This window comes from Panulirus ornatus, chromosome 14, assembly GCF_036320965.1.
Source record: "Panulirus ornatus isolate Po-2019 chromosome 14, ASM3632096v1, whole genome shotgun sequence".
Taxonomy (NCBI): Eukaryota; Metazoa; Arthropoda; class Malacostraca; order Decapoda; family Palinuridae; genus Panulirus; species Panulirus ornatus.
In genome coordinates this window covers 36,127,772-36,140,777 of record NC_092237.1, presented here as the reverse complement: position 1 = coordinate 36,140,777, position 13,006 = coordinate 36,127,772, and the positions used below count along the sequence as shown (strand labels likewise).

At 41.9% G+C, this 13,006-nt stretch overlaps 1 protein-coding gene across 1 annotated transcript in view; it reads right to left on the bottom strand.

Annotated features, from left to right (window-relative positions):
- Window positions 1-13,006, bottom strand: part of LOC139753526 (probable glutamate receptor) — an 88,709-nt gene that overhangs the window by 55,285 nt on the left and 20,418 nt on the right. Inside the window, exon 3 of the mRNA XM_071670173.1 lies at window positions 9,016-9,106. Within this exon, the coding sequence (XP_071526274.1) occupies window positions 9,016-9,106 (91 nt within the window). The remainder of the gene's footprint in view (window positions 1-9,015; window positions 9,107-13,006) is intronic.

Sequence of the window (13,006 nt, the reverse complement as noted above, 5' to 3'; positions counted from 1 at the left end):
TGTACATGTGTATATATGTATATGTCTGGGTAAGTATATGTATGTATACGTTGAAATTCATAGATATGTATATGTGCGTGTGTGGGCGTGTATGTACATACATATGTATGTGGGTGGGTTGGGCCACTCTTTCGTCTACTTCCCTACGCTACCTTGCCAACGCGGGAGACAGCGACAACGTATAATAAATAAATAAATATATAAATATATATATATATATATATATATATATATATATATATATATATATATATATACATATATTTATTTATTTATTTATTTATTTTGCTTTGTCGCTGTCTCCCGCGTTTGCGAGGTAGCGCAAGGAAACAGACGAAAGAATTGGCCCAACCCACCCCCATACACATGTATATACATACACGTCCACACACGCAAATATACATCTCAATTTACACATATATATACACACACAGACACATACATATATACCCATGAACACAGTTTACACTGTCTGCCTTTACTCATTCCCATCGTCACCTCGCCAAATACCATCCCCCGCCCCCCCTCATGTGTGCGAGGTAGCGCTAGGAAAAGACAACAAAGGCCCCATTCGTTCACAGTCTCTAGCAGCCATGCAATAACGCCCGATACCACAGCTCCCTTTCCACATCCAGGCCCCACACAACTTTGCATGGTTTACCCCAGACGCTTCACATGCCCTGATTCAATCCACTGACAGCACGTCAACCCCGGTATACCACATCGATCCAATTCACTCTATTCCTTGCCCGCCTTTCACCCTCCTGCATGTTCAGGCCCCGATCACACAAAATCTTTTTTCACTCCATCTTTCCACCTCCAATTTGGTCTCCCACTTCTCCTCGTTCCCTCCACCTCCGACACATATATCCTCTTGGTCAATCTTTCCTCACTCATTCTCTCCATGTGCCCAAACCATTTCAGAACACCCTCTTCTACTCTCTCAACCACGCTCTTTTTATTTCCACACATCTCCCTTACCCTTATATTACTTACTCGATCAAACCACCTCACACCACACATTGTCCTCAAACATCTCATTTTCAGCACATCCACCCTCCTGCGCACAACTCTATCCATAGCCCACGCCTCGCAACCATACAACATTCTTGGAACCACTATTCCTTCAAACATACCCATTTTTGCTTTCCGAGATAATGTTCTCGACTTCCAAAAATTCTTCAAGACTCCCAGGATTTTCGCCCCCTCCCCCACCCTATGATTCACTTCCGCTTCCATGGTTGCATCCGCTACCAGATCCACTCCCAGATATCTAAAACACTTTACTTCCTCTTGTTTTTCTCCATTCAAACGTACCTCCCAATTAACTTGACCCTCAACCCTACTGTACCTAATAACCTTCCTCTTATTCGCATTTACTATTAACTTTCTTCTTTCACACACTTTAACAAACTCAGTCACCAGCTTCTGCAGTTTCTCACATGAATCAGCCACCAGCGCTGTATCATCAGCGAACAACAACCACTCACTTCCCAAGCTCTCTCATCCACAACAGACTGCATACTTGCCCCTCTTTCCAAAAGTCTTGCATTCACCTCCCTAACAATCCCATCCATAAACAAATCAAACAACCTTGGAGACATCACACACCCCTGCCGCAAACCTATATTCTCTGAGAACCAATCACTTTCCTCTCTTCCTACACGTACACATGCCTTACATCCTCGATAAAGACTTTTCATTGCTTCTAACAACTTGCCTCCCACACCATATATTCTTAAAACCTTCCACAGAGCATCTCTATCAACTCTATCATATGCCTTCTCCAGATCGATGAATGCTACACACAAATCCATTTGTGTTTCTAAGTATTTCTCACATACATTCTTCAAAGCAAACACCTGATCCACACATCCTCTACCACTTCTGAAACCACACTGCTCTTCCCCAATCTGATGCTCTGTACATGCCTTCACCCTCTCAATCAATACCCTCCCATATAATTTACCAGGAATACTCAACAAACTTATACCTCTGTAATTTGAGCACTCACTCTTATCCCCTTTGCCTTTGTACAATGGCACTATGCAAGCATTCCGCCAATCCTCAGGCACCTCACCATGAATCATACGTACGTTATATAACCTTATCAACCAGTCAACAATACAGTCACCCCCTTTTTTAATAAATTCCACTGCAATACCATCCAAACCTGCTGCCTTGCCGGCTTTCATCTTCCATAAAGCTTTTACCACCTATTCTCTATTTACCAAATCAATTTCCCTAACCCTCTCACTTTGCACACCACCTCGACCAAAACACCCTATATCTGCCACTCTATCGTCAAACACCTTCAAGAAACCTTCAAAATACTCACTCCATCTCCTTCTCACATCACCATTACTTGTTATCACCTCCCCATTAGCCCCCTTCACTGAAGTTCCCATTTCCTCCTTCGTCTTACACACTTTATTTACCTCCTTCCAAAACATCTTTTTATTCTCCCTAAAATTTAATGATGCTCTCTCACCCCAACTCTCATTTGCCCTCTTTTTCACCTCTTGCACCTTTCTCTTAACCTCCTGCCTCTTTCTTTTATACTTCTCCCACTCATTTGCATTTTTCCCCGTAAGAATCGTCCAAATGCCTCTCTCTTCTCTTTCACTAATAATCTTACTTCTTCATCCCACCACTCACTACCATTTCTAATCAACCCACCTCCGACGCTTCTCATGCCACAAGCATCTTTTGCGGAAGCCATCACTGCTTCCCTAAATACATCCCATTACTCCCCCACTCCCCTTACCTCCTTTGTTCTCACCTTTTTCCATTCTGTACTCAGTCTCTCCTGATACTTCCTCACACAAGTCTCCTTCCCAAGCTCACTTACTCTCACCACTCTCTTCACCCCAACAATCTCTCTTCTTTTCTGAAAACCCTCACAAATCTTCACCTTCGCTTCCACAATATAATGATCAGACATCCCTCCAGTCGCACCTCTCAGTACATTAACATCCAAAAGTCTCTCTTTCGTGCGTCTATCTATTAAAACGTAATCCAATAACGCTCTCTGGCCATCTCTCCAACTTACATATTTATACTTATGTATATCTCGCTTTTTAAACCAGGTATTCCCAATCACCAGTCCTTTTTCAGCACATAAATCTACAAGCTCTTCACCATTTCCATTTACAACACTGAACACTCCATGTATACCAATTATTCCCTCAACTGCCACATTACTCACCTTTGCATTCAAATCACCCATCACTATAACCCAGTCTTGTGCATCAAAACCACTAACACACTTATTCAGCTGCTCCCAAAACACTTGCCTCTCATGATCTTTCTCCTCATGCCCAGGTGCATATGCACCAATGATCACCCATCTCTCTCCATCAACTTTCAGTTTTACCCATATCAATCTAGAATTTACTTTCTTACACTCTATCACATACTCCCACAACTCCTGATTCAGGAGTAGTGCTACTCCTTCCCTTGCTCTTGTCCTCTCACTAACCCCTGACTTTACTCCCAAGACATTCCCAAACCACTCTTCACCTTTACCCTTTAGCTTCGTTTCACTCAGAGCTAAAGCATCCAGGTTCCTTTCCTCAAAGATACAACCTATCTCTCCTTTTATCTCATCTTGGTTACATCCACACACATTTAGACACCCCAATATATATATATATATATATATATATATATATATATATATATATATCTTTTTTTTTTTTTTTTTTTCTATACTTTGTCGCTGTCTCCCGCGTTTGCGAGGTAGCGCAAGGAAACAGACGAAAGAAATGGCCCAACCCCCCCATACACATGTATATACATATGTCCACACACGCAAATATACATACCTACACAGCTTTCCATGGTTTACCCCAGACGCTTCACATGCCTTGATTCAATCCACTGACAGCACGTCAACCCCGGTATACCACATCGCTCCAATTCACTCTATTCCTTGCCCTCCTTTCACCCTCCTGCATGTTCAGGCCCCGATCACACAAAATCTTTTTCACTCCATCTTTCCACCTCCAATTTGGTCTCCCTCTTCTCCTCGTTCCCTCCACCTCCGACACATATATCCTCTTGGTCAATCTTTCCTCACTCATTCTCTCCATGTGCCCAAACCACTTCAAAACACCCTCTTCTGCCCTCTCAACCACGCTCTTTTTATTTCCACACATCTCTCTTACCCTTACGTTACTCACTCGATCAAACCACCTCACACCACACATTGTCCTCAAACATCTCATTTCCAGCACATCCATCCTCCTGCGCACAACTCTATCCATAGCCCACGCCTCGCAACCATACAACATTGTTGGAACCACTATTCCTTCAAACATACCCATTTTTGCTTTCCGAGATAATGTTCTCGACTTCCACACATTCTTTAAGGCCCCCAGAATTTTCGCCCCCTCCCCCACCCTATGATCCACTTCCGCTTCCATGGTTCCATCCGCTGCCAGATCCACTCCCAGATATCTAAAACACTTCACTTCCTCCAGTTTTTCTCCATTCAAACTCACCTCCCAATTGACTTGACCCTCAACCCTACTGTACCTAATAACCTTGCTCTTATTCACATTTACTCTTAACTTTCTTCTTCCACACACTTTACCAAACTCAGTCACCAGCTTCTGCAGTTTCTCACATGAATCAGCCACCAGCGCTGTATCATCAGCGAACAACAACTGACTCACTTCCCAAGCTCTCTCATCCCCAACAGACTTCATACTTGCCCCTCTTTCCAAAACTCTTGCATTTACCTCCCTAACAACCCCATCCATAAACAAATTAAACAACCATGGAGACATCACACACCCCTGCCGCAAACCTACATTCACTGAGAACCAATCACTTTCCTCTCTTCCTACATATATATATACATATATATATATATATATATATATATATACATATATATATATATATATATATATAAGTTTTTATCGAGGATGTAAGGCATGTGTACGTGTAGGAAGAGAGGAAAGTGATTGGTTCTCAGTGAATGTAGGTTTGCGGCAGGGGTGTGTGATGTCTCCATGGTTGTTTAATTTGTTTATGGATGGGGTTGTTAGGGAGGTAAATGCAAAAGTTTTGGAAAGAGGGGCAAGTATGAAGTCTGTTGGGGATGAGAGAGCTTGGGAAGTGAGTCAGTTGTTGTTCGCTGATGATACAGCGCTGGTGGCTGATTCATGTGAGAAACTGCAGAAGCTGGTGACTGAGTTTGGTAAAGTGTGTGGAAGAAGAAAGTTAAGATTAAATGTGAATAAGAGCAAGGTTATTAGGTACAGTAGGGTTGAGGGTCAAGTCAATTGGGAGGTGAGTTTGAATGGAGAAAAACTGGAGGAAGTGAAGTGTTTTAGATATCTGGGAGTGGATCTGGCAGCGGATGGAACCATGGAAGCGGAAGTGGATCATAGGGTGGGGGAGGGGGCGAAAATTCTGGGGGCCTTGAAGAATGTGTGGAAGTCGAGAACATTATCTCGGAAAGCAAAAATGGGTATGTTTGAAGGAATAGTGGTTCCAACAATGTTGTATGGTTGCGAGGCGTGGGCTATGGATAGAGTTGTGCGCAGGAGGATGGATGTGCTGGAAATGAGATGTTTGAGGACAATGTGTGGTGTGAGGTGGTTTGATCGAGTGAGTAACGTAAGGGTAAGAGAAATGTGTGGAAATAAAAAGAGCGTGGTTGAGAGAGCAGAGGAGGGTGTTTTGAAGTGGTTTGGGCACATGGAGAGAATGAGTGAGGAAAGATTGACCAAGAGGATATATGTGTCGGAGGTGGAGGGAACGAGGAGAAGAGGGAGACCAAATTGGAGGTGGAAAGATGGAGTGAAAAAGATTTTGTGTGATCGGGGCCTGAACATGCAGGAGGGTGAAAGGAGGGCAAGGAATAGAGTGAATTGGAGCGATGTGGTATACCAGGGTTGACGTGCTGTCGGTGGATTGAATCAAGGCATGTGAAGCGTCTGGGGAAAACCATGGAAGGCTGTGTAGGTATGTATATTTGCGTGTGTGGACGTATGTATATACATGTGTATGGGGGGTTGGGCCATTTCTTTCGTCTGTTTCCTTGCGCTACCTCGCAAACGCGGGAGACAGCGAAAAAGTATAAAAAAAAAAAAAAAAAAAAAAAAAAAAAAAAAAAATATATATATATATATATATATATATATATATATATATATATATATATATATATATATATATATATATTGGAGTTTGGTGATTTGAATTGAGAGAGTAATGTGGTAGTTGAGATCATATTTAGGGGTGGGGATGTGGATAGGGTACAAAGTTTTTTTATCAAGATTAATGAACACCTTGTAGAATTTTGTGCTGAAAAGTGTCTAGTGACTACGAATACCTGGTTTGAAAAGGGAACATACATAATTACGCATAGGTGAGTACGATAAATGGTAAGGAGACATTGCTGAATTATGTTTTAATTGAAAGCCGTGGAAAGGAATGACTGGTATGAATGTGCTGAGAGGGTCACTGGTGGGCTATCTGATCATTGCTTAGTGTAGGCGAGTGTGAATATATGGAAAGGCTTTAGGAAGAGAGGATATTATTTTATGGTTTGAAAGAGGGCGAGGAAAGTTAATGAGTTTAGAGGCCTCTGAGGGTAGACGTCATGAGACATTTATTGCAGAATGACAGAAAGTGATGGCAAATAAAGTTAGAGGAGTTGTTGGGGATGGGAGGTGCTTAGAGAAGCGTTCCTTACGTGTGCGAGAGAATTGGGTGTCAAGCAGAAGGTTGCAGGTGGACAGGTGAGACGTGAGTGGTGGGATGCGGAAATTTAGTTACTATTGAAAAGAAGAAAAAAATATAGGTTTTATTTGCTCGGAAGGAGTGCAATTAATTTGGAGATATATAAGAAGGTCAGGAGGAAGGTGCATCGGCTAAAAAAAGATAACAAACGAGATCCATGGTGAACGATTATCAGTAAACTGCAGAGAGAAAATTAATATATTTTGGGAACAGGTTAGCAGTGTGGGAAAAACAAGAGCGCTAATAGGAAAATCTGAAAGGGAGGAGGGGGGTCAATGGGAAGCGGTAACAGGCAAAAATGACATCAAGAGATGACGGAAATAACATTTCTAAGGGCTGTTATAAGTGATTGATCAGAGAGAGAGGCAGATATGAGGGTGATTTGGACATGGTGGTTTGCGAAAAAAAAAAATGTATATCTTGTGGAAAGATAAGAGATGGTGAAAATGTTATTTAAGATGAAGTGTGGCAAAGCGGCTGGAGTGGAACTGCAGTTGATTTTCCTAAGGAATAAGGATAATTGTCTTCCTTATTGTTTAGTTAGGGGTTTTAGAATATATATGGATCATAAGGAGGTATCTGAGGATGGACGGAATGCCTGTATACTGATAATGCATAAAGGAGAAAGTTCGATTTACAGGGGTATATGTTTCTTGAGTGCACCTGGCAAGTTGTGTAGGAGAGTGGTGATTGAGAGGGTGGAGGTATGCTCAGCTTCGGACTGGGGAGAAACACTGTGGCCACAGGAATGATAGTGGACTTGTGCATCAGGTGTTTGCTTTGAATAATATATGTGAGAAATGCTTTGAGAAACAAAAAGGAGTAGCATGTGTCTTTATGGATCTAGAGAAAGCATAAGAGTGAGTTGATAGAGATGTTCTGTGGAAGGTGGTGCAAATACGTAATGTGGAAGGAAAGCTACTAGAAGCAGTGAAGAGGTTTTATCGAGAGTAAGTAAGAAGAGAGGGAGTGAGTGGTTCCAGGTGAGTGGGCTAAAGGCAGGGGTTTGTGACGTCATCATGGCTGTTAAGTTTGTTCATGAATGCAGTGGTGAGTGCGGTGAATGCAAGGGTCTTGGAGAAAGGAACAGATGAGCTGTCTGCGGGGGATAGGGGCCTTGGAGATGATCATACAGCGATAGTGGCAAATTCGTTCGAGAAATTGTAGTAGCTGGTTGTGAGAGAGTGTGAGAGGAGAAACTGAGAGTAAAATTGAATAAAAGCAAAGTTTTAAGTTGAGTTAGTGAAGAGAGACAGGATATTTGAAGTGAGTTTGAATGGTAAGAACTTGAATGATGGGGAGTGTTTTAGATACCTGCAAGTGTATTTAGCAAAGAGTGCATCTATAGGAGCTGAAATGAGCAATAGGGCAGGTGAGGGAGCAAGGGTCTTGGCACATTGAGGAATGTGTGGAAAAATAAGTCATTGTATGTATGGGAAAATATGGGTATGCTTATGGTATAGTAGTTCTCTCGGTGCTGTGTGGATGCGAGCTGTACATCTTGGATAAAATATAAGGGAAGGAAGAAGAGGTTGGATATGTTGGATACGAAATGTTTTAGGACCCTGTGTGGTGTGGGTAGGGTTGATTAAATACGACGTGATAGGGTAAGAGTGAAGCTTGACGGTAAGAGCTGAAGACGATGTGCTGAAATGGTTTGGACATATGAAAACGATGAATGAAAAGAGGATGACCAAGAGGGTATACACATCAAAATTGGAGGGAACAAAGAAAAAGGGGCAAACCAAGGAGTAGGTGGAAGAATGGAGAGAAACATTCTTAGAGTGTTCGGGGTCTGAATATGTAAAAAGGACAGAACGAATAGGAGTAATTTGGTATTGTGGGTACGACATGCTGTCTGTTGGCTGAACTAGGGCATATGAGGCAGCCATGGGAAACCATGGAGAGATCTGTGAGCCCTACAGCCGGACAGGGGGCTCTGGGTCCGGTGCATTATACAAGACAATTAGAGAATGAATATGAGCTTATAAGGTCAATCCTTCCCTGTTTCTAGCACCGTCTCAGTTTGAAGGGTGGTTTATAAAATGAAATCAAAAATAGGTTGCTGCAAAGATGAAATGCTAAAGAATCTCCAAGAAATGTAAAGTGGTCTTCATCGAGTAAAATCTGATTCTCAAAGAAAATACATCAAAATGAATTCAGAAAGTAGTTTAATGGTTTGGTTCAAAACTTTTCTTAAGAATTACAAATGTTCTCACGAGTGCAAACAATTCTCGAACAACTCTGTAAACCTACCTTCCTGGCTACTTGTCCCACCATGCCGGTCCAGGTCCCATTGGGTAATTTCGCTCCCCAGTACTGGTCGGCAGGCGTCACCAGGCGGTACCTGATTCAGAATGTTATATGAAAATAAAGGTCTTGATTGTGACTTATATATGATATGTGAACATCCTTGTGAAAATACTTAAACACTCTAACAATATTTTTGTTGTATAATCAACTTTGTTAACCAAACCCAAGGTGATAAAATACAAGGAGGGGAGGGTTTCCAGCCCCCCGCTCCCGTCCCCTTTAGTCATCTTGTATCATAACTTTCTAAAAGGGGAAATAGAGGAAGGAGTCACGCGGGGAGTGCTCATCCTCCTCGAAGGCTTAGATTGGGGTGTATAAATGTGTGTGGATGTAACCAAGATGGGAAAGGAGGACAGATAGGTAGCATGTTTGAGGAAAGGAAGCTGGATCTTTTGGCTCTGAATATAACGAGTCTCAAGGGTAAAGGGGAAGAGTGGTTTAAGAATGTTTTGGGAGTAAAGTCAAGGGTTGGTAAGAGGACAAGAGCAAGGGAAGGAGTAGCACTACTGCTGAAGCAGGAGTGGTGGGAGTATGTGATAGAGAGTGTAAGAAAGTAAACTCTAGATTGATATGGGTAAAACTAAAAGTTGATGGAGAGATATGGGTGATTATTGGTGCCTATGCACCTGAGCATGAGAAGAAAGATCATGAGATGAAAGTGTTCTGAAAGCAGCTGAGTGAGTGTTTTAGTAGTTTTGATGCACGAGTCCGGGTTAGAGTAATGGTGATTTTAATGAAATGGTGAGTAATGTGGCAATTGAGGGAATAATTGATGTACATGGGGTGTTTAGTGTTGTAAATGCAAATGGTGAGGAGCTTGTGGATTTGTGTCCTGAAAAAGAACTTGTGATTGGGAATACCTGGTTTAAATAGAGAGATATACATAAGTATACGTATATCATGAGGAGAGATGGCGAGAGAACGTTATTGGATTACTTGTTAATTGATAGGTGCGTGAAAAAGAGACTTTTGAATGTTAATGTGCTGAGAGGTGTACCTGGACGGAAGTCTCATCATTATCTTGTGGAGGCGAAGGTGAAGATTTGTAGAGGTTTTCAGAAAAGAATAGAGAAAGTTAGGGTGAAAAGATTGGTGAGAGTAAGTGAGCTTAGGAAGGAGATTTGTGTGAGGAAGTACCAGGAGAGACTGAATGCAGATTGAAGAAAGGTGAGAGCAAAGGACGTAAGGGGAGTGGAAGAAGAATGGGATGTATCTAGGGAAGCAGTGATGGCTTCTACAAAAGATGCTTGTGGCATGAGAAGCATAGGAGGAGGGCAGATTAGAAAGGATAGTGAGTGGTGGGATGAAGAAGTAAGATTATTAGTAAAAGAGAAGGGAGAGGCATTTGAACGATTTTTGCAGGGAAATAATGCAAATGACTGGGAGATGAATAAAATAAAGAGGCAGGAGGTCAAGAGAAAGGGGCAACAGATGAAACAGAGGGGAAATGAGAGTTGGGGTGAGAGGGTATCATTAATTTTTAGGGAGAATGAAATGTTTTGGAAGGAGGTGTATAAAGTGCGTAAGACAAGAGAACAAAAGGGAACATTGGTGAAGGAGGCTAATGGGGAGGTAATAACAAGTAGTAGTGATGTAAGAAGGAGATGAATGAGTATTTTGAAAGTTTGTTGAATGTGTTTGATGATAGAGTGGCAGATATAGGTTGTTTTGGTCGAGGTGATATGCGACGTGAGAGGGTTATGGAGAATGATTTTTGTGAACAAAGAAGAGGTGGTAAAAGCTTTGCGGAGGATGAAAGCCGGCAAGGTAGCGGGTTTCGATGGTATTGCAGTGGAGTTTATTAAAAAAGAGGGTGACTGTATTGTTGACTGGTTGGTAAGGTTATCTAATGTATGTATGACTCATGGTGAGGTGCCTAAGGGTTGGCGGAATGCATACATAGTGCCATTTTACAAAGGCAAAGGGGATAAAGATGAGTGCTCAAATTACAGAGGTGTAAGTTTGCTGATTATTCCTGGGAAATTATATGGTAGGATAATGATAGAGAGAGTGAAGGCATGTACAGAGCATCAGATTCGGGAACAGCAGTGTGGTTTCAGAAATGGTAGAGGATCTGTGAATCAGGTGTTTGCTTTGAAGAATGTATGTGAGAAATACTTAGAAAAGCAAATGGATTTGTGTGTAGCATTTATGGATCTGGAGAACCCATATGATAGAGTTGATAGAGATGCTCTGAGGAAGGTATTGAGAATACATGGTGTGGGAGGCAAGTTCCTAGAATCAGTGGAAATATTTTTTTATTGGGGATGTAAGGCATGTGTACGAATAGGTAGAGAAGAAAGTGATTGGTTCAAAGTGAATATTGGTTTGCGGTACTGGTGCATGATGTTTCCATGGTTGTTTAATTTGTTCATGAACGGGGTTGTTAGGGAGGTGAATGCAAGAGTTTTGGAGAAAGGGGGAAGTAAGCAGTCTGTTCTTCATGAGAGTGCTTGGGGAGTGAGTCAGTTGTTGTTTGCTGATGATACAACACTGGTGGCTGATTCGGGTGAGAAACTGCAGAAACTGGTTACTGAGTTTGGTAAAGTGTGTGAAAGAAGAAAACTGAGAGTAAATGTGAATAAGAGCAAGGTTAATAGATACAGTAGGGTTGAGGGACAAGTTAATTGGGAGGTAATTTTGAGTAGCGAAAAACTTGAGGAAGTGAAGTGTTTTAGATATTTGCAAGTGGATTTGGCAGCGGATGGAACCACAGGGTGTCACAGGGTGGGGGAGGGGACGAATGTTCTGGGAGCGTTGAAGGATGTGTGGTTATTTTTGAAGGAATAGTGGTTACAACAATGTTATATGGCTGTGAGGCGTGGGCTGTAGATAGAGTTTTGCGGAGGAGGGTGGATATGTTGGTAATGAGATGTTTGAGGACAATATGTGGTGTGAAGTGGTTTGATAGAGTAAGTAATGAAAGGGTAAGAGAAATGTGTGGCAATAAAATGAGTGTGGTTGAGAGAGCAGAAGAGGGTGTTGTGAAATTGTTTGGTCACATGGAGAGAATGAGTGAGGAAAGATTGATTAGGAGGATATATGTATCAAAGGTGGAGTGAGCGAGGAAAAGTGGGAGAACAAATTGGAAGTGGGAGGATTAAGTGAAAAAAGATTCTGAGTGATCAGACATCCCTCCAGTTGCACCTCTCAGCACATTAACATCCAAAAGTCTCTCTTTCACGCGTATAGCAATGAACACATAATCCAATAACGTTCTCTGGACATCTCACCTACTTACATACGTATATGTATGTATATCTCTCTTCTTAACCCAGGTATTACCTATAACTAGTCCTTTCTCAGCACACAAATCTGCAAGCTACATCACCAATTCCATTTACAACACCCTATATCAGCAACTCTATCATCTAACACATTCAACAAACCTTCAAAATACTTATTCCATATCCTTCTCACATCACCACTACTTGTTATTACCTCCCCTCTTTTTCACCTCTTGTACCTTTCTCTTGACCTCCTGCCTCTTTCTTGTATACATATCCCATTCATTCGTACTATTTCCCTGCAAAACTCGTCCAAATGCGCCTCTCTTCTGTTTCACTGATAATCTTACTTCTTCATCCCACTACTCACTACCCTTTCTAATCAACCCACCACCCACGCTTCTCATGCCACAAGCATCTTTTGCGCAAGACATCACTGCTTCCCAAAATACATTCCATTCCTCCACAACTCCCCATACGTCCCTTCCTTTCACCTTTTTTCCAATCTGCACCCAATCTCTCCTGGAACGCCCTCATACAAGTCTCCTTCCCAAGCTCATTTACTCTCACCAATCTCTTCAACGCAACATTTTCTCTTCTTTTCTGAAAAACCCTTAACATTATTCACCTTCGCCTTCACAAGATAATGATCAGACATCCCTCAAGTTGCACCTCTCAGCACATTGACATCCAAAATTCTCCTTTCG